The sequence below is a fragment of the Oncorhynchus tshawytscha genome, linkage group LG20, assembly GCF_018296145.1.
Source record: "Oncorhynchus tshawytscha isolate Ot180627B linkage group LG20, Otsh_v2.0, whole genome shotgun sequence".
In the NCBI taxonomy this organism is placed as follows: Eukaryota; Metazoa; Chordata; class Actinopteri; order Salmoniformes; family Salmonidae; genus Oncorhynchus; species Oncorhynchus tshawytscha.
Genome location: NC_056448.1, coordinates 6,688,631 through 6,715,644, shown reverse-complemented (window position 1 = coordinate 6,715,644; position 27,014 = coordinate 6,688,631). Strand labels below are relative to the sequence as shown.

The window sequence follows — 27,014 nt, the reverse complement described above, 5'->3', positions numbered from 1 at the left end:
CTATTAAATGTTCACTCCCTGTACCTGCTTCTTTCTCTCCAGCGTCTGTCCTTATAGAATGCTGACACCACTATTTGATGCAAATCATTGTTTTTTGTTTTTGGTCGTGACGCCGGGTCTGGGTGCTGCCGCTGATGGAACCGGGGGTGCCTCAGCTGGCTCGTCGGTTTCCACACCTTAGCTGGCTTGAGAGGTTTCCTTTCCTCGGTTGGCTCGGCAGGCTCCCATCCCACGTCATGGCTTCCAGGCTTCTACGCCTCAGCCGGCTTGTCCCGTCAGGCTCGCCCAGGTGGGTGGCGCCCCTAAAGGGGGGGTACTGTCACACCTACTCACACTTCCCCTCGCCAGGCTGCCCTCCATTACGCACACCTTTCACCATCATTAAGCGCATCTGTGCTCATTGGACTCACCTGGACTCATTCACGTTGTTGATTGCTCCCTCTATATCTGTCTGTTCCTCAGTTTTGTTCCTCTGTGTCAGCCTTATTGTCGTAATGTTGTTTTGTTCACCCTGTCCAGACGCTGTTCTTGTTTTGTTTGAAGTCCGTTTTCCATTAAATGTTCATTCTCTGTACCTGCTTCTCGTCTCCAGCGTGTGTCCTTACATATATAGGGGCCCTGGCCAAAAGTAGTGTACTATATAGGGAATAGGCTGCCATTTGGAACCCCTTTAAGGTTATGGGAAATGGGGAGGGCTATAACGTAATAACAAAAGCTTTAGTATTAATAGGGTCTTTCTTATAGCAGACTAAAGCAATGGAATTACCATTGCAGATGAGATGAGGAGAGGGGGGTGAAGTCTCTGACCAATAGTACATTCAGACAGGACTCTCTATACATTGTTCTGACACGTGCATCTGGAGAGTTTTGCATCAGTATAGATATTATACTGAGGTACTATACTAGTGTTTATTGTTGACAATGTAGATATTTTTTTATCTATTTAATTTGTTTATTTGTCAGGGACCATGCACAACACATATCGCACAATTGGCAAACTCCATTCCATTGGAGATCCCTCCCTACAAGTTGACACCTTTTTGCAGTGATTCATAGGATTTACAAGGACTTGTTCGTTTGTGAACCCAGTCACAGTCCATACCGCAACTGCACAATGTTGATCAACATCTGTTTGACTGTCAGAATAGGAAGAAATCTGTTTGTTTACTATGATTGAACTAATTAAATATGGAAGAGAGAACTTGTTTAAGAAATGGCAGATTATAGAAAAGTTGTCTGTTACTGTTACACTTTGCTCATGTCCCTCCATTTAGTGATATGTCCCAATGTGGCTCTTACGCATCTGCTTGTAGGACTATTGTAGGCTTATGCAATTGTCCCCTTCAACTGGTTAGTGCTATATATTAAAGGCTATATGTTTTTTATTTGAGACAGCCAGAGTGCTGTCCTGTCCAGGTTTGTTGTGTGTTTTTCTTAACCCCAACCCCTATCAGATATCGACCAATGGAATAAAGTGATTGAGCAGCTGGGCACACCCTCACCAGAGTTTATGAAGAAGCTGCAGCCCACTGTCCGTAACTATGTAGAGAACAGACCCAAATACGCAGGCCTCACCTTTCCCAAGCTCTTCCCCGACTGCCTCTTCCCTGCAGACTCAGAGCACAACAAACTCAAAGGTAAGTGAGACAATAAAGTATTCTATAGCCTAATAATTCTGGTATTTCTCATTCTATGCTTACAGCCCTTAGAGTACGTGTGTGGAGGTTGTGTAGTTTGAGGCAATGTGGCTCGCGAGGTGCCAGCCTAATTTAAGTAATATAGCTTCACTTAAATTGGTTAGATGAATTCAGGCAAATCTCCTGCTTTTGATGTTATACCAATTGATTTTTAAAAATGTTTAAAAATTTTTTTTACAGAAATTAAATTAAGTTTTCTCGCCTGCTTACATTTTTCATTTCAACGGGTAACTATCAACCACCCAAAGAGGTGGGATGATTACATTACTATTGTAGCAGGAGGCAAATGGTCGATATAAAAGCCATGTACACCTCAAAAACTGGAGACCACTCGCTTTATTGTGCTTGAAACCAAAATGTCCTTATATGCAGATGATGGAACATTTTATTTGATTTAAAAATGATATCATTGACAGTAATGGGAATTGTAATATCAAGCACTGTGCACAATGTATAGGAATAGGCAGTTTATTAGGTACAACCATCTAGTACTGGGTCGGACCCCCCAGAGTTCTTTGAGGCATGGATTCTACAGTGTGTCGAAGACGTTCCACAGGAATGTTGGTTCATGTTGACACAATTACATCATGCAGTTGTTGCAGATTGGACCACGGTACATTCATGCTGAAAGCAGCCCGTTCGATGCTCTATGGTCAGCAACAATGTTTTGATCAGCAACAATGTTCAAATACACTGTGGCATTCAATTGTTGCTCACTTGGTATCAAGGGACCTAACGTGTTCCAGACAAACAGTCCCTAAACCACCGCCACCAGTCTATACCGTTGACACCAGGCAGGTTGGGTCCATGGACTCTTGCTGTTTATGCCAAATCCCGACACTGTCATCAGCATGATGCCACAGGAAATGGGACTCAGACCAGGCAATGTTTTTCCACTCCTCAATTGTCCAGTGTTGGTGATCGCATGCCCACTGGAGCCGCTTCTTCTAGTTTTTAAATTCTAGGAGTAGATCGACGAGTTTTGCATTCCGAGATGCAGTTCTGCACACCACTGTTGTACTGCGCTGTTATTTGTCTGTATGTGACCCGCTTGTTAGCTTGTACGATTCTTATCATTCTCCTTCGACCTCTCTAACCAACAAGATGTTTTTGCCCACCATCCGTCTTGCCCACCATCCACATCAAGATGTGTTTGCCCACCATTTTGTTTGTCGCACCATCCTCTGTAAACCCTATTTGCTGTTGTGTGTGAAAAGGCCAGGAGGAAGTTTCTGAGATACTGGATCCGGCGTGCCTGACACTGACGATCATACCACGCTCAGTCGCTTAGGTCACTCGTTTTGCCCATTTTAACATTCAATCGAACATTAACTGAATGCCTTGATGCCTGTCTGCCTGCTTTATATCGCAAGCCACGGCCACATGACTCACTGTCTGTAGGAGCGATCCATTTTTGTGAACGGGGTGGTTTATCTAATAAACTGTCAACTGAGTGTATGTACAAATTATAATAACAATCAGTTACTGGCAGCAATTTCAACAGAATGGGGGAAAAAGTTAAGGGAAAGAAAAGAGAAACTGTTTGTTTGTAGACCTCATATTAAATCTCACAGATGGGAAACTATAGTTAAAATCAATGAAGCCATACCATTTTCATTTTGGTTGCCTTGACACACAAATTTCACTCTTTGTAGGAAGAGCAGTTTGATACTCCCATCCCTTGAAGACAACAGGTTTTTGGTTTTATTTATAAAACAACATTTACACTCCATCATCATGTGGAAAATATTGTTAAAATATCTGGCTACTAACAAGATGATGATGCATAAAAGAATCCTATTTGTGCCATTTTAGTGGTGTGGAGGATTTGATACAAATCTGGTATTGCCCCATAACTTTATTATTCCTTTTTTTTTACATTAACATTTGTTTTGTTTGTAATTTTAACCCCCTTTTCTACCCAATTTTGTGATATCCAATTGTGATCCATTTACAACTCGAGCCATGCGTCCTCCGAAACATGACCCGCCAGGCTGCGCTGCTCCTTAACACCCGCTCGCTTAACCTGGAAGCCAGCTGCACCAATGAGGAAACACTGTTCAACTGACGATTGAGGTCAGCTTGCACAAGGAGACGCTAGAGCGCGATGAGCCAAGGAAAGCCCCCCGGCCAAACCCTCCCCTAATCCCGGACGACACTGGGCCAATTGTGCGCCCCCCTATGGGTCTCCCGGTCACGTCCGGATCAAACTCCAGGCTGTAGTGACACCACAACACTGCGATACAGTGCCTAAGACCGCTGTGCCACTCGGGAGGCCCATAGTTGCTAACTTTTGGGTAAAAGTAAAACAGTGGTTACTCCCTGTTCTAAACAATTTTGTTATATCGCCACCAACAGTTATATTGGGTGACTTAAGGGATAGAAGCAACATGATATACCATCTCTTAATTCTGCTGGCGAAAGCTTTCCTTTTTTAAACTTCAAAATAACTGTCAAACACTAGGATGATTAATTTCAAAGAAACTGGGAGGTCACAAGATTTTACTGATAAGTGGGACCAAATAACACGTCATGAGAGATGGGCCTGATTTCATAGACAAAGGAAATGTGCTCCTGATCGACAGTTATATTATATATAATATTATGTTATATATAATATTATAATTATATATAACATTATTATTTTTGTATTATATATATATTTTTTGTGGTGTTTTTATTTTATGCGCTTTTGTAGTTAAAGTAATTGCTTGTTTGTTTTTGTGTGTCCACCACATTGAGGTTTTGGGATGAAGAGGATGGGGTGTTCTTGGGTAGGCGTGGAGGGTAGTCTGGTGGTCATGTCAATGGTAATACATGCCAATGATTGAAAAAAATTAAGGACAGAAATATCAAAAAATGAAGAAGAAAAAAATATAATATAAAAAATACTTCTCTTTGCAAAAAAATACATTTTTAAAATATTTGGAATAAAAAATAAACATTTTAAATAATACAAATAGTTTAGTTTTACAAATGTAAAAAAATATATATGTATATTAAAAAATAAAATAAATTCAGAGGAAGATGTTTTAAACGAAGACGTAATGCACTACATTTCCCTCTACATTTACAAATAATATTCCCAATAAGTATTCCTACATTAGGCTACCAGAGAATATCCTAGAAGGATATATCAAAGGAAGACAGATTCCCTAAATACAGTATAATTAAATCTGCTGCTCTGGTGTGTTGTTGTTGCCTTGTGCTGCTGCTAATGTTGTATGTTTGGGAAGGAAATTCACAGGAATCACTCTATATTCCTGCTGCTGCCTGCTGCCTGCCTGATCTCTGCAGATACATGGCACAGGAAAGGGGCGATAAGAGGAATCATCCACTGAGTCATAGAGGCTGTAATGGACACTGTCACAGCCAGAGACACAGTAGAGATGTAAGGAAGCGTAAGAGTTAGAGCGATTGTATTTGAGAGGGAGTGTGTTAGACACTGTTTTAGAGCTACTGTGTTACAAAAATTATGGTAAACAATTTTTACACTACTTAGCCGAGCTGGCCTGGTTACGCATCCCCCATAGACAAAATTAAAATAACATATCTGAGCCAGCACATTACGGTTCAGGTCAGCATGAAAGTGTGAAAAGAGCATTGTGTACATAGCGGTCAGTGGAAGCTGGAACTCCCAAAAATGGCTGAATTTACCAAGTAGCTCCAAGTCTGGGAATTAGTTTATTACAGAGAATTAAATCATGTTAGTTAGGGAACCAATAAACCTACTGAAGCCGTTCATGTTTGAGCCAATCGTGCCCCAGAACAAATACTTAATTCTCGTAGTAGTAACAACACAGATATGCCGCCTGAAACACCTCAGCTAGAGGGTCTGCGTAACCAAACACAAACAGGTGTGAGTGGGGATGCTGCCAGATAATGGCTAGAGTAGGAGTGTGTGTGTTGTGCTGTATCGCCACCATTTCTCTACAAAATCCCAGCGGAAGGTGGCTGTATTACATCCAGTCAGAGGTTCCTGTAAGTCTGTCTGGATGGCAATGGACAGGCTAACATTTCTAATGATTTTGTTTGCAGAGCATACAGGCTAGCAGTTTATTGCCAGTTCACCCTATGGGCACAAGGGATAATTGGATGAGGTGAGAGAGAATACAGAAGACGGCACGCAGTATACAGTAGATGGCACCCTATGTCAGGATAACGTGTGCATGCACAAATATGCTCAGGACATCCGGTCAGGGCATCCTGGCGGGAAGTTATCACTTGGTTATGCCCATATAAGTGCATCCTGTTCCTGTTGTCACATGTCAGAGTGTGTGTTAATTTATGCATATATTGCATCTATTCCTTTGAAGTTGTCATGATGATTGATGTGTAGGGACCTCGTTGAACTGGGGGGGGGGTTTAATCATTTCAAAGAGGATGGCCCCACACCCCCTATTTTATTGCCCTTAGGGCTGTTGTCTATGAAGCAGGAATGTCCTGGGAGTATTGTGTTGTGGGAAGACGCATTATAAATAAGACCCAGAACAACACAAGCGACCATGATAAACCACTAAAGAAATTAAACATGGATTTTGTGATCAGCGGCAAAGCAGTGATGACCGTAACAACGGAAGCAGGACCACGGTTGAAACATAGAGAAAGGTCCGCGTATAAAGCAACAATATACGATGCGCCAAAAAAGCGGTTTCTAAATGTGTATAGATCCCAAATACCGCCTGCAATGTCACTGAAAGATCAAGTGATGATGTCTAATGGACAGCAATGGGGTTATCAGTTTGATTACCATGCCTGTAGAGTGAAACTCTCCTTCTCCGAAGGAGAAGAAAATACAGACCAGACTTGAAGACTGGCAGGTTTTTCGCAAGGTGGTGTGTCCCAAACTGAGAGTTATCACAAAAGGCTTTAGCGTGTTCACGGGGTACCAGACCCGTTGGGAAAGTGCCCCTGACTCCTCAGAGAGAGTCACAGGGTGAAAATACAAAGAAAGATTGGACTTCCATGTGGGTGCGTGGAGATCTATATCAGCAACGAGGAAGTCCGCAACCAAAATATTTGTGATGGTGGCCTGACTGGGGATTTTAGGTTGTGCGTGCTTATTCCTTTTAAAAGTTGGGAACTAATAGAATTGAAAATGTTAGTTGATGGACGCTCTTTGTACAGAGCCAACAGCGGCAGAGCATTGTTGGGCTAAGGGAGTGCATAATATATACGAATCCTGAGGATTTAGATTCAAAGGAATCCCAAGAAGGGACATCCTCAGAAGGGTCAGCCCCCGAAGAAAACTAAGTATGTGGCTGCGTTAACCACGCCCTGATACCAAAGGACTGGTTCAACAATAAAAGGAGTGCCCATAAATCCTCTGGTTCTTCATTTCAGCATATACCATGGATATTCATACAACATACCACGACTCCGATACGTCATGGGTGCCAGACCCTAAGGACTCTATGCCTCGCAGCACACCATTCTACTCCCCCCTGGCAAGACCCCCGACACACCCTACATGTACACAGCCTGAGGATGTGTTTGATGGGGTGGTCAGTACTATTTTTCTGGACACCATCAAGGCCTCTGTAGCCACACTTTTAGACGTTGTGATTGGAGAGTATTGAAGAGAAAAATGCATAGGTTGTGAGATCAATCACCCCAGCCAGCACCGTCATCCGTGTTTATACGAGCCCCACCACCCAGGTGGTGCAGTGGTCTAGGGCACTGCATAGCAGTGCTAGTTGTGCCACCAGAGACCCTGGGTTCGCGCCCAGGCTCTGTCGCAGCCAGCCGCGACTGGGAGGTCCGTGGGGCGATGCACAATTGGCCATTGGGAGGTTGGCCATTGTGCGTCGCCCCACGGACCACCCAGTCGTGGTGGTCTGCGACAGAGCCTGGGCGTGAACCCAAAGTCTCTGGTGGCACAGCTAGCGCTGTACTAGGGAGGGTTCGGGAGAGACGAAGGTCGAAAGTCTCATCGTGCACCAGCGACTCCTGTGGCGGGCCGGGCGCAGTGCACGCTAACCAAGGGCGCCAGGTGTTTCCTCCAACACATTGGTGCGGCTGGCTTCCGGGTTGGATGCTCGCTGTGTTAAAGAAGCAGTGCGGCTTGGTTGGGTTGTGTTTCAGAGGATGCATAACTTTCGACCTTCATCTCTCCCGAGCCCGTACTGGAGTTGTAGCGATGAGACAAGATAGTAACTACTAATAATTGGATACTACGAAATTGGGGGTAAAAAATAAAGGAATGGTAACTACACTGGGCAGCTACTTGGCAGAATCAAAGTAGACTATAATATATGCCATTTAGCAGACGCCTGTATCCAAAGCGAACTGGGTACAGATCATAGTCCTTGCATCTATAGCTCTGTCTATGAAGTTGAAAGTGGTTTCATTTCTCCAGCCCCATCTTTTTTACCAAAAGAGGAGCAGCGAGACACTGTGTAATTGTTTCTACTGCTGATTGCCATTTAAGAAGTTAAGATGCAGATTAAATAGATACATTACAAAATATGTTACATATACTATAAAAATGTGCCATTACTCAGACAGCATCCAGCACAGCAAACAATCAATCACTCAAATGTATTTTACAAAATCCCTTTTTACATCAAAATCATAAATGTCAATTGGCTTTTCATAGCTGAGTATTCACAGGTTGAGAGAGAGAACCGAAACAGCAGAACTGGGACAAGGTAGCACATCCGTTGATGTGGAAAAACAATTCCACTCCGATGTGTATTTTTGAATTCGCTCTGAGTTCTGGTCTTCACTGATCTCACTCTCCGTCAACTCCATCTGTGGCCGATAGGGGCAGGACTCGGTTGTATACTGATGGTCGTGAGCGCAATCCTTCTGGGCTCCAAGCTCTTTAGTGATGGTGGACCTCTTCTCCACCGAAGCACAGGAACACTCTGGCACCTAGGGGTCAGTTTGGCATGCTGTACTAACCTGCACAGTCTCCTCCAGAATGAAAACATTTTCAGGGAAGAAGATGTCATCCTAAGACAACTCAACCCAAATATATCAGTTGGCATTAACAAGCTTCCTGTCTCGTATGCTTTGTCACCACACACACACACACAGCAAATACAGGGACATTTATTTTCAGTCTAGCTAAATGAGGAGGAGCTAACAAAACATTACAAAAACAAATCTGTCAACAAAATGTATTACAGTACTAGACAATCTGAGGTGGAAGCTACATTAGCTACAGTAACTACCTAATAACGGGTACAAGGAGAAACTTGAGTTGAGTTGCTAAAAAGTTGAAAGTTGAGTTGCTTGCTAACGTTATTTGCTGGGGGGTGTTACACAAAACACTTCAGACGCAATTAGCTAGTTACCTTCAACTAGAGTTGCAACAAAGTTGTCCAGTGTCTAACGCTAGCCTAGTCAACAACAGTCATGACCGGTTAACATTAACGTTACCTCAGGCTCCGTTGCATTGACTCCTCCATTCAGTCGCTTTTGCTTGACTCCAAAGTCAGCGATGTTGATGATGGTCGGTCGGTAACCACTATACCATAACCCTCAAAATGTCAAATGGAGGCGCAAGCAGAGGGCTTCAACGTAGGCTCCTTTCCATTCGGAAACTCCCGGTTGCTGCATCGAAAGTGCCCTTCATCGCGAAGTCTGCCTCCGCAAAGTGCTGTCTGCAGATCCTTCTAGCTCAAGCTGGCACGTCCTTCCTCTTCAGGACATGGAGCCACTTTTTCAAAAGTTGTGGGTCCTTGGGCAGGATGGTAATTTACCAAGGGATTTTTTTTGTTGCCAATTCATACAGCCTGGCGCTATACAGTTCATGTTTGAATTACTACTTGTTGTTGCCATCTTCGTTGTCTGCACCTAACCTTACTCTCTTCGATTCACTCTCCGCGCGAAGACACAATACCACAGACAATTTGCTGATTTCTGCCAGTGACGCACTGGCGTCAGTCGTTACTAGGGCAATTAAAAAAGGGCGCTAACCATAGCACAAATAAACCTTGTTGACGATCAAAATACTGAATATAGAGATGTTTTTTATGTTAAATGCACATTTAGTATTAGTGGATTGAATACATCTCTGCTTAGATTTACTTCCTAAAGTGTTTCCATTCCCCTTTAAGCCTTGACTGTGGTGCTATGGAAACAGAGGGAGAATCTTAAAGGCACTGTAAACTATTGTCTCACACCTTGGCTGTGTCTGAAATGGCACCCTATTCCCTATATCGCATACCTCTTTTGATCAGAGCCCTATTCGAATTTAGTGCACTACATAGTATAGGGTGCCATTTCAGATGCAGACTGTTTGATACAGTGTGTTATTGCTGATTGATTTTCTTCCTCTCTCATGTCCTTTCCCTTGACTCCGAACCCTGTATGGAACCTGAATCTGCTTCTATTTCTGTCTCCACAGCTAGCCAGGCCAGAGATCTGTTGTCTAAGATGTTGATTATTGATCCAGCCAAGCGGATACAAGTGGACGAAGCCTTACAGCACCCCTACATCAACGTTTGGTACGACCCAGCCGAGGTGGAGGCGGTGAGTAGGAAAAGCAATGAAGGAATTAGAATGACGTCATTCTATGTGGATGAGTCTGTACCCAGCTAGCACATACAGTACCAGTCAAAAGTTTGGACACACCTACTCATTCCAGGGTCTTTTCATTATTTTTACTATTTTCTACAAAACTATGAAATACCACACATCATGTAGTAACCACAAAAGTGTTAAACAAATCTAAATATATTTTAGATTTTAGATTCTTCAAAGTAGCCACCCTTTGCCTTGATCACAGGTTTGCACACTCTTTCTTGGCATTCTCTCAACCAGTTTAATAAGTAATGCTTTTCCAGCAGTTTTGAAGGAGTTCCCACGTATGCTGAGCACTTGTTGGCTGCTTTTCCTTCACTCTGCTGTCCAACTCATCCCAAACTATCTCAATTGGGTTGAGGTCGGGTGATCGTGGAGGCCAGGTCATCTGATGCAGCACTCCATCACTCTTCTTGGTCAAATAGCCCTTACACAGTGTGTTTTGGGTCATTGGGCTGTTAAAAATTAAATGATAGTCCAACTAAGCGCAAGCCAGATGGGATGGCATATCACTGCCGAATGCTGTGGTAGCCATGCTAGTTAAGTGTGCTTTGAATTCTAAATAAATCACAGACAGCGTCACCAGGAAATCACACCATCACACCTCCTCCTCCATGCTTCACGGTGGTAACCACACATGCAGCAGAAATCATCTGTTCACATCTGAGGTGCAGTTAACTCTAATGAACTTATCCTCTGCAGCAGAGGTAACTCTGGGTCTTCCTTTCCTGTGGTGGTCCTCATGAGAGCCAGTTTCATCATAGCGCTTGATGGTTTTTGCGACTGCACTTGAAGAAACTTTCAAGGTTCTTGAAATTTTCCTGATTGACTGACCTTCATGTCTTAAAGTAATGATGGGCTGTCATTTCTCTTTGCTTATTTGAGCTGTTCTTGCCATAATATGGACTTGGTCTTTTACCAAATAGGGCCATCTTCTTGTCACAACACAACTGATTGTCTCAAAAGCATTAATAAGGAAAGACATTCCACAAATTAACTTAACTAGGTGTTAGAGGAATTTAATAATCCCATAACACTAGGCACACCTGTTAATTTAAATGCATTCCGGGTGACTAACTCATGAAGCTGGCTGAGAGAATGCCAAGAGTGTGAATCTCAAATATTAAATATATTTAGATTGTTTAACACTTTTTTGGTTACTACATGATTCCATATGTGTGAGCAGGTGTGTCCAAACTTTTGACTGGTACTGTAATGTTCTGAGAACCATATGTTTCTTAGAGCTTTGTGAAGTCATGGTTGTATTTTGCATACAACCTTCCCACAACTTTTTGGGAATGGTGCAGGATAGTTGTTTGGCATTGGAAAATTCTCAGCACATTTAAGGAACTTGACAAAAACAAATGTATTTTCTTGGTATTTCATTACTAACTGTTATTTAAAAATATTCCGTTCTTAGCATTATCAAAACTTCTTGAAATATTAAATAAAGGTTCTAAGGAAGTTATTCAATTAACAAAATTTTACAGGAAAATAATCAATTAACCAGAGTAAATCATTCTCAGAACATCCCTGCAACCTAAAAATAAATGTTCCCAGGAAGTCAAAATGTTCACTTCTGTTTTCAGAACATTTAAAAAAAAATCTGTTTTACCTGTCAGGAAAGGTATGGCTTTGTTCCCATAACCAATGTGAATCCAAAAACATACATTCCCACATTCCCAAGGCACCAAATGTGCTAGCTGGGTAGCCAGGATGAGAGTGGCAGCCTTATAGATTATTATATATTTTTTATTTAACCTTCATTTAACGAGGCAAGTCAGTTAAGAACAAATTCTTATTTACAATGATGGCCTACCCCGGGCCAAACCCTAACCCGGACAATGCTGGGCCAATTGTGCGCCGCCCTATGGGACTCCCAATCACGGCCGGGTGTGATACAGCCTGGAATCAAACCAAGGTCTGTAGTGATACCTCTAGCACTGACATGCAGTGCCTTAGACCGCTGCGCCACTCGGAAGCCCAAGATCAGTAGCCCTTGCTCAATCCTATAGCTCAGTGCCTATTTAGTTAAGCCTGTTTCCATTTGCCATGTTTGTATTAGAGGTGTGAAGATATACACTGCTCAAAAAAATAAAGGGAACACTTAAACAACACAATGTAACTCCAAGTCAATCACACTTCTGTGAAATCAAACTGTCCACTTAGGAAGCAACACTGATTTAAAATAATTTCAAATGTTGTTGTGCAAATGGAATAGACAACAGGTGGAAATTATAGGCAATTAGCAAGACACCCCCAATAAAGGAGTGGTTCTGCAGGTGGTGACCACAGACCACTTCTCAGTTCCTATGCTTCCTGGCTGATGTTTTGGTCACTTTTGAATGCTTGTGGTGCTTTTCACTCTAGTGGTAGCATGAGACGGAGTCTACAACCCACAAAAGTGGCTCAGGTAGTGCAGCTCATCCAGGATGGCACATCAATGCGAGCTGTGGCAAGAAGGTTTGCTGTGTCTGTCAGCGTAGTGTCCAGAGCATGGAGGCGCTACCAGGAGACAGGCCAGTACATCAGGAGATGTGGAGGAGGCCGTAGGAGGGCAACAACCCAGCACAGGACCGCTACCTCCGCCTTTGTGCAAGGAGTAGCCGGAGGAGAACTGCCAGAGCCCTCCAAAATGACCTCCAGCAGGCCACAAATGTGCATGTGTCTGCTCAAACAGTCAGAAACAGACTCCATGAGGGTGGTATGAGGGCCCGACGTCCACAGGTGGGGGGGTTGTGCTTACTGCCCAACACCGTGCAGGATGTTTGGCATTTGTCAGAGAACACCAAGATTGGCAAATTCGCCACTGGCGCCCTGTGCTCTTCACAGATGAAAGCAGGTTCACACTGAGCACATGTGACAGACGTGACAGAGTCTGGAGACACCGTGGAGAACGTTCTGCTGCCTGCAACATCCTCCAGCATGACCGGTTTGGCAGTGGGTCAGTCATGGTGGGGGGTGGCATTTCTTTGGGGGGGTCGCACAGCCCTCCATGTGCTCGCCAGAGGTAGCCTGACTGCCATTAGGTACCGAGATGAGATCCTCAGACCCCTTGTGAGACCATATGCTGGTGCGGTTGGCCCTGGGTTCCTCCTAATACAAGACAATGCTAGACCTCATGTGGCTGGAGTGTGTCAGCAGTTCCTGCAAGAGGAAGGCATTGATGCTATGGACTGGCCCGCCCGTTTCCCAGACCTGAATCCAATTGAGCACATCATGTCTCGCTCCATCCACCAACGCCACGTTGCACCACAGACTGTCCAGGAGTTGGCGGATGCTTTAGTCCAGGTCTGGGAGGAGATCCCTCAGGAGACCATCCGCCACCTCATCAGGAGCATGCCCAGGCGTTGTAGGGAGGTCATACAGGCACGTGGAGGCCACACACACTACTGAGCCTCATTTTGACTTTTCAAAATGTTTTCCACTTTAATTTTGAGTGTGACTCCAAATCTAGACCTCCATGGGTTGATAAATTTGATTTCCATTGATCATTTTTGTGTGATTTTGTTGTCAGCACATTCAACTATGTAAAGAAAAAGTATTTAATAAGAATATTTCATTCATTTATATCTAGGATGTGTTATTTAGTGTTCCCTTTATTTTTTTGAGCAGTGTATATAATGTAGGTAAATGGACAGCTTTCTTTGTATGTTAAGTTCCCCTCTCATAATGGTTTCTATGGGAACTGTCCAGAGAGAGTGCCTTTTTTTTCTTCTTTTCTTTTTTTTTTCGTCTCATAATATTTATTTTTTGGTCACCCCTGCTTGTCTTCATGGTTTGACCTTTAATGGCCATCTCCGACCCACTTAGGCTTATCTGGTATTGTGTAATCATAGAAACATGTTCGCATGTTACTGACCATCATGTACTGTAGATACATCCCAGCAGGCTAAACTGATTGTTTTGCCTGCTGGAATGTGCATTATTCCTCAAATAGGACACATACACACTGTATCGATACTTTTGGAGAATACACTACATTCTCCTCCAAGGGTTGTGATTGATGGTAGTTGTGTGATAAGGACAGATCTTACTGGAACGTAATAGGCATAATAGCAGGCATTTATTGAGGTCCACTGGTTATGTGCTTATGTATTAAGTATAGTCATTCCCTCTTAAAGACCTTTGTCATTATGAGATGATAGTGAGATTGGGAAAACATCCATATGCAGGCTGTCTCTTGCTTGATTAATTATTTAGATGCATCACACACAAAGTAGGCCTATTTGCCTATGCATAATGCAATACAGTAGGAATGGCTTTCCCTGAACTGTAAATACAGTGAAACATACAGTACATAGGACTGGCATGGTGCATGATAAGCACATGTATATATGTTCCCAATAATGAAATGTAGTACAGTGCATTCAAAAAGTATTCAGACTCCTTGACTTTTTCCACATTTTGTTACATTACAGCCTTATTCTAAACTGTATTAAATCAATTTTCCCCCTCATCAATCTACACACAACACCCCATAATGACAAAGCAAAAACAGGTGGAGATTTTTTTGCAAATGTATTGAAAATAAAAATTGATATTTCGACTCTGTCAATCACCACATCCTCATCGGCAGACTCGACAGCCTTGGTTTCTCAAATGATTGCCTCGCCTGGTTCACCAACTACTTCTCTGATAGAGTTCAGTGTGTCAAATCGGAGTGTCTGTTGTCCGGGCCTCTGGCAATCTCTATGGGGGTGCCACAGGGTTCAATTCTTGGACCGACTCTCTTCTCTGTATACATCAATGATGTCGTTCTTGCTGCTGGTGAATCTCTGATCCACCTCTAAGCAGACGACACCATTCTGTATACTTCTGGCTCTTCTTTGGACACTGTTAACAACCCTCCAGGCGAGCTTCAATGCCATACAACTCTCCTTCCGTGGCCTCCAATTGCTCTTAAATACAAGTAAAACTAAATGCATGCTCTTCAACCGATTGCTGCCGGCAACTGCCCGCCTGTCCAAAAATAATATATATATCACATTTACATAAATATTCAGACCCTTTACTCAGTACTTTGTTGAAGCACCTTTGGCAGCGATTACAGCCTCGAGTCTTCTTGGGAATGACGCTACAACCTTGGCACACCTGTATTTGGGAAGTTTCTCCCATTCTTCTCTGCAGATCCTCTCAAGCTCTGTCAGGTTGGATTGGGGAGTGTCGCTGCACAGCTATTTTCTGGTCTCATCAGAGATGTTCGATAGGTTTCAAGTCCGGGCTCTGCCTGGTCCATTCTCGGACATTCAGAGACTTGTCCTGAAGCCACTCCTGTGTTTTCTTAGCTGTGTGCTTAGGGTCGTTGTCCTGTTGGAAGGTGAACCTTTGCCCTAGTCTGTGGTCCTGAGCAGTCTGGATCAGATGTTCATCAAAGATCTCTCTGCACATTGCTCCGTTCATCTTTCCCTCGATCCTGACTAGTCTCCCAGTCCATGTCGCTGCAAACCATCCCCACAGCACAGCATGATGCTGTCACCACCATGATTCACTGTAGGGATGGTGCCAGGTTTCCTCCAGAAGTGATGCTTGGGTTTCACCAGACCAGAAAATCTTGTTTCTCATGGTCTGAGAGTCCTTTAGATGCCTTTTGGCAAACCTCAGCCGGGCTGTCATGTGCCTTTTACTGAGGAGTGGCTTCCGTCTAGCCACTCTACCATAAAGGCTTGATTGGTGGAGTGCTGCAGAGATGGTTATCCTTCTGGAAGGTTCTCCCATCTCCACAGAGGAACTATGGAGCTCTGTCAGAGTGACCATCAGGTTCTTGGTCACCTTCCTGACTAAGGCCCAACTCTAGGAAGAGTCTTGGTGGTTCTTCCATTTAAGAATGATGGAGGCCACTGTGTTCTTCGGGGACCTTCAATGCTGCATAAATGTTTTGTTACCCTTCCCCAGATCTGTCCCTGTCTCAAAGCTCTATGGACAATTCCTTCTACCTCATGGCTTGGTTTTTGCTCTGACATGCACTGTTAACTGTGGCACCTTATATAGACAGGTGTGTGCCTTTCCAAATCATGTCCAATCAATTGATTTTACCACAGTTGGACTCCAATCAGGTTGTAGAAACATCTCAAGGATGATCCGTTGAAACAGGATGCACCGGAGCTCAATTTCAATGCTCATAGCAAAGGGTCTGAATACTTACGTCAATTAGGTATCTGTTTTTTATTTTTAATACATCAGCAAAAATATCATAAAATCTGTTTTCGCTTCATCATTATGGGTTATTGTGTTTAGATTGAGGACAAAAAAATATTGAATCCATTTTAGAATAAGGCTGCAGCAATAGAATACTTTCTGAATGCAGTGTATATTAGTTTGGATTTCAGGCTACGACTTTATATAAAAAGAAGTGTATCAATGCCTCTCAACAAGATCAATGAATAAATTGATCACGTTTATTGTTACTTCCTTATTTGAGAGCGAATCACACTACTTCACTATAATATCTTTCTTTGAAAATAGGAATATGCATTTTAAAGTATTATGACTATGTTAATGTATATATTTAATTTGTAGCATGCCTCATTCTTTTGTTAAAACATACATTTTAGTTTATCATAGCAAATATCACCAAAAAGTGATACCCTTCATGACGATGTTAGTTGATGTAGCATATATGAGGATGTATAGATGTGAAATACAGTATATATACTGTATATATATTATATTGGCCATCTATGGCATTACCATTTCCCTGAAACCAATGTTGTACTGTTTTTTTCCCCCCTCTCTATTGTCATTTCATGCTGATGAAGGCCAGGGATCTCGTCCAAATATCAATGGTAAATAAAAAACTATACTACCTCAAGAGAAATATATCATACAACATATGGAGCATTGCAAACATGATATGACCAGATATGACTGTACAAAACTGTACTACATATATTTTGGGGCGGCTCCAAAACCCAATCTTCAGCTCTTTTTCAATGACCTCTTAGAAAAATGGTGCTACCTTTTTGGTTGTAAGTGTACAGTATATAGGACAGCATATAAAAACTGTACAGCATATATAGAGCTTTACAAATATAACATGACCAAAGTTGCACCATCCAAAGAAACCCCTCGGTAACATGTTCTATGAGGCACATACATAATGACTTCTAAGGGAATTTATAATGAGTTATATTACATTTTATGGTGCATTATAACACTTCTTTTAAGTTGTTAGAACAACTCTTACAGAGATGACATGGCAGAATGTATATGTGCTGTGTCTGTGTGGCTTTCTCCTCACTAATGGAAAGCAATATAGGCTGGCATGCCTATAGGATGTTAGACAACAACATATTCATATGGAAATATTTGAAGGGCCTGGTCTGTAGGCTCTACACGTTAAATATTATTATTATTATTATTACTACATCCCCAGAGGAGGTGTTGTCCGTCTTCCTGTCAATCATCTAATCATAAAGGAAAACTAGAGCAGATTGTCTTAGTTGTTCAGAGATTCATTGTCATGAAAGAGGCATTGTAAATGATTGTAAGAAATATCTTTCATTCCTCATCTCAATTCGGTAGCCTATTGTCATCCCAACCCACCTCTGTATCTTACCATTCTTTGTTCTCATCATGATCTCTGTTCTACTTTTACTTGTCCTTTACACTTGTTCTGTGCAGTGAATGGGTTTGGCTGTTCAAACACCTCATGCAACTGATGCTGAGAGTGTATATTATGTCCCCTCTGCTGATTTACAGATCTCTCATGCATTGTGTGGATGCGTGCATATTTAGTAAAGATGGCTAGTGTTGCACATATTTAGAGCTTGTGTCATTTAATTTGTAGTTGAAACTTTAAATTGTATTCTTTTCAAGGGATAATTTAAATGCTGTCATGATACTGGCAGTTCTTAGATATCACCAATCTGTTAGCCATTGCTAAAACCAGGTTCAGCAAACAGTCAATTTATCTTTCTCCCTCCAGCCTCCTCCTGCTATCTACGACAAACAGCTGGATGAGAGAGAACACTCTATCGATGAATGGAAAGGTAAACATGTCATATTCCTTTATAGTTACTAATTCTATTGCTATGGATGCCTCTTTTGGGAGTATCTCTGAATAAGGTAGGATCTCTGAATAAGGTAGGATCTCTGAATAAGGTAGGATCTCTGAATAAAAGCTAAATTATTTGTAAGTTGTAACGTTTGTGGTCTCTAGGGAGACAATTCCCAACTTACATTCACTGCTTTTCTCTATTCTCTTCTACCTACTGTAGAAGCTTGTCAACAATTAAGTATTCCTATCTGTTTTCTATTTGTTTCTGTTTACTAACTTTGTATATTAACATTTCCAATGACCTTGTAACCTTCCCATGGTAATTAGACTTACAACAAGAGACAGCCAAAGCAGAGAATAGATTTCTGTGCTGGTATTTTAATGTTTTTTCCTCCCCTTTTCTTTCGGTCTCTCCCTCTCCTTTCTCTCTCTCATGCTCGCTCTCTCTCTCTTTTCAGAACTAATCTACAAAGAGGTGATGAACTTTGAGGAGAGGACGAAGAACGGGGTGGTGAAGGGACAACCCTCTCCCTCAGGTACTCTCAGTGCATAACCTAGTCCCTCTGTAAGTTGATTTAATAATACTGTATAATCACTGGGGTCTTCTTGTAACAGAAATCCATCTGTGCGTTGACCCATGCGTCTTTGTCTCCCATCTTGTTTTCCCGAGACAAATATAATTGATAGGCTACATAAGTGTTATATCTGTAGGAATTTGTAGATGAGTAATTATATCTGTATGTAAAAGTATCCATCTAAACCAGGGGTGGGAAACTCCAGTACTAGAGGGTGTGATTAGTGTCACACTTTTTCTCCATCCCTATCCAACACAGGTGATTTTCAATTGCATTCTAAACTGAAGATCATGATTAGGTGATTATTAGAGTCAGGTGTGTTAGCTGGGGCAAAACTGTGACACCAATCAGGCCCTCGGGACTGGAATTGCCCACCCCTGATCTAAACTGTAGATTTGGTCATTTTTGACCAAACTTGCATGTTTTGTGTTTCATCTTTATTTGAATGGTATTACTGTATGCAATTAAGTGTTAAGAAAGATATCTGTGACTCCACTCTATATTGATTAACAGAGCAGTGTTAATGTGGATTGATTAACAAGGTTGCTATCCACCTACTCTCTGCACATATCATGTAGACTATGTTTATTTTCTTCACATCTGTGTATGCACTGTCACATATCATGATTTAAGGCTGGGGTCCTTGGTCCATACTCTTCTAGATAGCACTAGAACTCATCTCATTTTCAGTAAAAAATAATCAAATATTGGAGTGTTTACCAAAGCGGCAGCTGCGTGTCATTCACCTGTATGGCCACTGTGGAGCAGTGTGGAAACATGATGGCACAGTATTGGTAACATTATTATGGCGTCCATCCAGAGTCTAGTGTTGCTGAGAGAGGAAAACAACTTGCCTCGGTTGTTCTCTGCAGCAAATTTCTGCAGTGAATGTTTTCTGGATGGCTTGGGATCTACAGAGGGAACCCCTTATATGCCTGTTATGGGCTCTTGGACAGTGATAAGGCTAAACTGCTATCTTGGGATTGATTTAATACGTAGTGTGATACTGTAGCTCTCTCCCTTCACTGTCCCTCATCTCTCTGTTTCTCTACCTCTCTCTGTCTCCCTTCCTCTCTAGAACTCTGCAATTAAGCAGATGGGTATTCCTAGTGCTGAGGACAGACAGTGCAGCTGAAGAGCCCCAGATGGCAATATTTCACAGCAGTAGCAGTACCAGGCTCTAAAGCACTGCCTTTCAGCATCACTTGGCTCAGGGCTTAAATAGATGGATAGCATTAGAGTAAGCATGTTATTCTGTTATTGGACACAATCTATAAATGTTGATTTTGCCTCCCTGTTTTATTGGAGGTCAGATTAAATGTATTCCACTGTTCTTTAATCACCTGCCTCCCACTGCTACAGACACAAACAGGAGATTAATGGTCTGCCTACATATCACTGCACCATTGGCATGCTCTGGACTGAGAGGGATCGTTTTAGCAAGCCTTAACAAACTCACTTTTTCTCTTAACTGGCTTGTTACATTTACATTTTAGTAGACAGATACAGAGCAACTTGAGTGCATACATTTTTCATACTTGTCCCCCATTGGGAATTGAACCCACAACTCTGGTGTTGCAAGTGTTATGCTTTACCAAGTGAGCCACACAAGTGCAGGTACAGTAGATCTTTTGTATCTGGTCATCTTTCTCATTCTTCACAGTCTGATGCTTTGTCTAGGACAAAGACTTGAGATTTGCTAGCTACCTACGATAGTTTAACGCCACAGATTCAACAGGAAGCTTAAATGTCTGCTCCGGGAAGATAGGAGCATACAAAGAAATAAAACTGTTCTATCGCTATGGGAGCATAGGGCTTTTACAAGAACCAAACACCTTTTGTGTTCCTACTTGCTTGAATATTTGTATCTTTAGTTTAAAATTCTGCTCTTTAACTTGGTCAGTTTCCCAAACTCGGTCCTGGGGCCCCTCATCTATTTGTTTTCTGCTAATGTTTATAGACAACCATGTCATAAGGGGCAAGGGGTTACCCATTCTGCCATACCATGTTATGCTGGTGTCAATTTTAGCCCGGGAAAACAGAACGAGCTCAATCAGATTTTAATCTACAAGAAATTATAGATAGTGCTATTTAATTTAACTTCAGAGCAAATGGCTCTATCTAATCCTCTAAAGGAAAGATAAATGAGGACCTCTTGAGTTCTGCATATTACAATAAGATGTCTGAACGAGTCATTTCAAATGAATCAATTCGTAACCCTGTGGGAGAGGGAAGTAGCTTGAGGTAACATTCTTGGTGCGAACAGAAGCCACTGGGGCGAGTACAAAATCTTCATCCAGGAAAGGAATGACGGGCCAAACCCAAATCTCTCTAGTACTGTAAATAGATATTCCCACTCAACCCGGTCGAAAGCCTTCTCAGCATAAAGAGAGATGACGACCTCTGGCTGTCGAGTTGAGTGGGCAGAATAAAGAACTTTAAATATCCGCCGCATATTATAGAAAGATTGCCTACCTGAGAAAAATCTGGTTTGGTCAGAGTTAATTATATTAAGCATCACTGTCTTTAAACGGCATGAGAGGACCTTAGTGAGAATTTTATAATCGCAGCACAAAAAGGGGGTTCTTGTCCTTTTTAAGAAAAACAGAATGGGTCTCCTGGGTAAATGTCTGGGGCAGTTTCTGACTAGAAAGGATTTCATTGTATATTGAGCTGAGCCTAGGGGATAGTTTAGAGGAGAATGCTTTATAAAATTCAATAGGGAAGCCATCAGGCCCAGGAGCTTTACTGCTCTGCATGGATTGGATTGCCAGAGTAGCTTCATCATCACTTATTGAGGCATCCATGTTAGTTTGTTCATCTGAGATGAGACAGGGGATGTCCAGATTGTCTAGAAATGCATGCATACGAGATGTGTCAGGAAGAGCCACTGACGAGTAAAGAGCAGAATAGAATTGCTTGAATTGATTGTTGATTTATTTGGGATTGGTAGAAGTTAAATCAGCTGCAACACACATTTCAGGTATGGTGCTGCTAGCAGTGGATTGTTGAAGCTGGTGAGATAACAACTTGCCAGCTTTCTCTCCGTGTTCATAAAATGTCTGCCTCGACTTAAACAGAAGCTGCTCCGTTTGTTCAGTGGAAAGATTGTCAATTTCCGATTGGTGTAGCAGTCTCTTTGTAGAGTTCAGGAATCGGAGAAGAGGCAAATCTAGAATGAGTTGACATGGCTCCGATAAGTGTTTAGTGCGCTGTTTATTGTCATACGCTGTGTATGAAATCATTTGGACCCTTAGATATGCTTTTAACGACGCCCACACAGTAGAGTGAGACACGTCAGGAGTGCAGTTGATCTGTAAAAAGACATCAATGTGAGTTGATTTGTATTTTTTAAAGGCACTACAGTATAGTAGTAGTGGGTAAAGTCGCCATGCGCGTTGTGATGCAGTACTGTCCGGAAAGCGAATATCTAGCTGGACAGGGCTATGGTCTGAGAAAACGATGCTGTGATATTGGCTATTAGTTACAAAAGGAATAATTATATTATCCAGCAGGAAAAAGTCAATCGTAGTGTATGAGTGGTGGACTGGATTAAAAAAAGGAGTACTGTTTAGCAGTGGGATTGCTCCTGCTTCATGGATAAGACAAATTATAGGATTCTAGAAATTATTTGATTACTGCGATTTTAAAATTACATTGTTGGGCTTTGGTCTAGATCTACCTAGACTTGGATGTAATACACAATTGAAATCTCCACTCAGTATCAAATGATGAGAGTTAAGGTCAGGAAGTGTTGCAATGAGGTCTGAGAAAAATTGAGCGTCATCCCAATTAGGACCATAGAGGTTAGCCAGAACAACCTGTGTGTTAAAGTATTTCCCCATCACTATAATACACTGCTCAAAAAAATAAAGGGAACACTTAAACAACACAATGTAACTCCAAGTCAATCACACTTCTGTGAAATCAAACTGTCCACTTGGGAAGCAACACTGATTTCACATGCTGTTGTGCAAATGGAATAGACAACAGGTGGAAATTATAGGCAATTAGCAAGACACCCCCAATAGAGGAGTGGTTCTGCAGGTGGTGACCACAGACCACTTCTCAGTTCCTATGCTTCCTGGCTGATGTTTTGGTCACTTTTGAATGCTGGCGGTGCTTTCACTCTAGTGGTAGCATGAGACGGAGTCTACAACCCACACAAGTGGCTCAAGTAGTGCAGCTCATCAATGCGAGCTGTGGCAAGAAGGTTTGCTGTGTCTGTCAGCGTAGTGTCCAGAGCATGGAGGCGCTACCAGGAGACAGGCCAGTACATCAGGAGACGTGGAAGAGGCCAACAAACCAGCAGCAGGACCGCTACCTCCGCCTTTGTGCAAGGAGGAGCAGGAGGAACACTGCCAGAGCCCTGCAAAATGACCTCCAGCAGGCCACAAATGTGCATGTGTCTGCTCAAACGGTCAGAAACAGACTCCATGAGGGTGGTTTGAGGGCCCGACGTCCACAGGTGGGGGTTGTGCTTACAGCCCAACACCGTGCAGGACATTTGGCATTTACCAGAGAACACCAAGATTGGCAAATTCGCCACTGGAGCCCTGTGCTCTTCACAGATGAAAGCAGGTTCACACTGAGCACGTGACAGTCTGGATACGCCGTGGAGAACGTTCTGCTGCCTGCAACATCCTCCAGCATGACCGGTTTGGCGGTGGGTCAGTCATGGTGTGGGGTGGCATTTCTTTGGGGAGCCGCACAGCCCTCCATGTGCTCGCCAGAGGTAGCCTGACTGCCATTAGGTACCGAGATGAGATCCTCAGACCCCTTGTGAGACCATATGCTGGTGTGGTTGGCCCTGGGTTCCTTCTAATGCAAGACAATGCTAGACCTCATGTGGCTGGAGTGTGTCAGCAGTTCCTGCAAGAGGAAGGCATTGATGCTATGGACTGGCCCGCCCGTTCCCCAGACCTGAATCCAATTGAGCACATCTGGGACATCATGTCTCGCTCCATCCACCACAGACTGTACAGGAGTTGGAGGATGCTTTAGTCCAGGTCTGGGAAGAGATCCCTCAGGAGACCATCCGCCACCTCATCAGGAGCATGCCCAGGCGTTGTAGGGAGGTCATACAGGCACGTGGAGGCCACACACACTACTGAGCCTCATTTGGACTTGTTTTAAGGACATTACATCAAAGTTGGATCAGCCTGTAGTGTGGTTTTCCACATTAATTTTGAGTGTGACTCCAAATCTAGACCTCCATGGGTTGATAATTGATTTCCATTGATAATTTTTGTGTGATTTTGTTGTCAGCACATTCAACTATGTAAAGAAAAAAGTATTTAATAAGAATATTTCATTCATTCAGATCTAGGATGTGTTATTTTAGTGTTCCATTTATTTTTTTGAGCAGTGTATAAATAAAATGTAAAAAACTGCTAAAAACAACAAAATACCCAGAAGAATACCTTGGACAACCATGCTGGCCTTACCTCTGTTGGAAGGCTGCATCTACCTCTCCTAGACTAGAGCAAAATACTACCATGTTAAACCGAACCTCAGTAGAGCTCTATCTAGGGTGAACACAATCAAGTTTACACATATGGAAGGGATTCTGTTGGGAACCACCTCGGTTACCTTATGTACCTTATGCAATATGCATATTTGAAGGATAATAAAAAATATATATTTAAAAAAAGGAGGCATATATCCCCCGTGACCAACCCCATCCACTTGGGATGACTTTAAAAAATCTTTTTTTTTTTAAATGATTGGAAAACCAACCCAGTATAATTCAACATTTGTATAAATGTAACCCTTGGTTAAACATCCTAACAAGCCAGAACACCGGCAAACGTTTATTCATCTTACAAGCATAACTGTCCACTCACCCAACTCTTGCTTACAAGATGAAACTTAAGACAAACAGGACTGCCTATTGAAAGACATTTGCCTCAAATATATTTATATTGTATTAGAAATGGTCTGGCTACTATCCATACTGTGTACCTACAGTGCATTAAAATACTGTACTGTACTATACTGTCCTGTAGCCTAAGCATGTCTGTATGTTTGCAGAAATTCATCACCATCTAGTGGTAATAAGTTGCACATGAATGCTGAAATGTCACCCTGGTCTGTAATGTTTCCAAATACAGGTAGGTAGATAGGGAACTACATCTTTTAACATAAACGTATTACATTCTTATTATCAGTGGGTCATATGATTGAGTGTAGTCTGGCCCAGGAGTGGGAAGGTGAACGGAAAGGCTCTGGAGCAACGAACCGCCCTTGCTGTCTCTGCCTGGCCGGTTCCCCTCTTTCCACTGGGATTCTCTGCCTCTAACCCTATTACAGGGGCTGAGTCACTGGCTTACTGGGGCTCTCTCATGCCGTCCCTGGAAGGGGTGCGTCACCTGAGTGGGTTGATTCACTGATGTGGTCATCCTGTCTGGGTTGGCGCCCCCCCTTGGGTTGTGCCATGGCGGAGATCTTTGTGGGCTATACTCAGCCTTGTCTCAGGATGGTAAGTTGGTGGTTGAAGTTATCCCTCTAGTGGTGTGGGGGCTGTGCTTTGGCAAAGTGGGTGGGGTTATATCCTTCCTGTTTGGCCCTGTCCGGGGGTGTCCTCGGATGGGGCCACAGTGTCTCCTGACCCCTCCTGTCTCAGCCTCCAGTATTTATGCTGCAGTAGTTTATGTGTCGGGGGGCTAGGGTCAGTTTTTTATATCTGCGGTACTTCTCCTGACCTATTCGGTGTCCTGTGTGAATCTAAGTGTGCGTTCTCTAATTCTCTCCTTCTCTCTTTCTTTCTCTCTCTCGGAGGACCTGAGCCCTAGGACCATGCCCCAGGACTACCTGACACGATGACTCCTTGCTGTCCCCATTCCACCTGGCCGTGCTCCTGCTCCAGTTTCAACTGTTCTGCCTTATTATTATTCGACCATGCTGGTCATTTATGAACATTTGAACATCTTGGCCATGTTCTGTTATAATCTCCACCCGGCACAGGCAGAAGAGGACTAGCCATCCCACATAGCCTGGTTCCTCTCTAGGTTTCTTCCTAGGTTTTGGCCTTTCTAGGGAGTTTTTCCTAGCCACCGTGCTTCTACACCTGCATTGCTTGCTGTTTGGGGTTTTAGGCTGGGTTTCTGTACAGCACTTTGAGATATCAGCTGATGTACGAAGGGCTATATAAATAAATTTTATTTTATTATTACACTAATGTGATATTATTGTATTTAAGGAGATAGCCGACAGAGTACCCCAGCCTTAACTCGCTCTCACCTGTCTGGTGACACACTGTGATGTGTTTGTATGTGGAGTTCTGGGTGTACTATTTGGTTGTGTTGTGACCGAGTGTCCAGTTTCTGTATGGGGTTATGTGTCACAATAAGGGTTGTGAATGACTGAGAATGTCCAGTAGTGTCTGTGGCAGGGCTGGGGTCAATTCCATTAAAATTCCAGTCAATTCAGAAGGCAAACGGAATTCCAATTCCACATTTTTCTAATTGAAAAGCACTGAAGTAAATTGGAATTTGAATTTCAGTGTACTTCCTTAATTGACTGGAATTTAAATGGAAATGACCCCAACCCTGGTCTGTGGGGCTCTTAGTTCGTTGTAACCCGGCTGTCTGTTGATTCCCTCAGCACAGGTGCAGCCGTGAACAGCAGTGGTGAGAGCCTCCCTTCCCCCTCCGTCAACGATATCTCCTCCATGTCCACCGACCAGACCCTGGCCTCAGACACTGACAGCAGCCTGGAGACCTCCGCAGGACCCCTGGGGTGTTGCAGGTGACTAGCAGCCTGCCTGCGCAACCCAATGTTCTTCAGAAGGTGAAATGTCCAAACAACCAACCAACTCACCAAAACCTGAAAAAGAACAAAGATTATTCAAAATAAAAAAAGTATCATATTAAAAGGGATTTAAGAAAACGTAAAGAATAATGATCGTGAAAGTTAAGCTTGCATTTTCATTCAAAAAGAAAAAACTATGAAATATGAACTTCTTGTTACTTTACTTATACACCCCATCCCCCCCAAAAAAATATGGCACCATTAAAAAAAAATTAAAAAAATACTGAGACAGTGATCTTTCTGTGAAGTGTAAATTGACTGGCTGCTGGTAACCCAAATTCCTTGCAGGCGCCTGTGCTTCAGTCGATGTGGCAAAGTGGGCCCTTTTCATACATTATTGTACAGCAATATACACTGCTCAAAAAATAAAGGTAACACTAAAATAACACATCCTAGATC

At 42.7% G+C, this 27,014-nt stretch overlaps 1 protein-coding gene across 6 annotated transcripts in view; it reads left to right on the top strand.

Annotated features, from left to right (window-relative positions):
- Positions 1-26,699, top strand: part of LOC112219617 (mitogen-activated protein kinase 10) — a 98,414-nt gene extending 71,715 nt beyond the window's left edge. For 2 of the 6 annotated variants that reach the window (XM_024381019.2, XM_024381021.2), the window contains exons 9-14: positions 1,455-1,637; positions 10,054-10,178; positions 16,988-17,014; positions 18,157-18,220; positions 18,687-18,764; positions 26,414-26,699. In XM_024381019.2, coding sequence (XP_024236787.1) covers positions 1,455-1,637; positions 10,054-10,178; positions 16,988-17,014; positions 18,157-18,220; positions 18,687-18,764; positions 26,414-26,556 — 620 coding nt within the window. In that variant the 3' untranslated portion in view covers positions 26,557-26,699. Of the gene's footprint in view, positions 1-1,454; positions 1,638-10,053; positions 10,179-16,987; positions 17,015-18,156; positions 18,221-18,686; positions 18,794-26,408 lie in introns of all 6 variants that reach the window. The other 4 variants (XM_024381023.2, XM_024381022.2, XM_024381024.2 and 1 more) reach the window with 4 other exon arrangements.
- Positions 26,700-27,014: the final 315 nt, after the last annotated feature.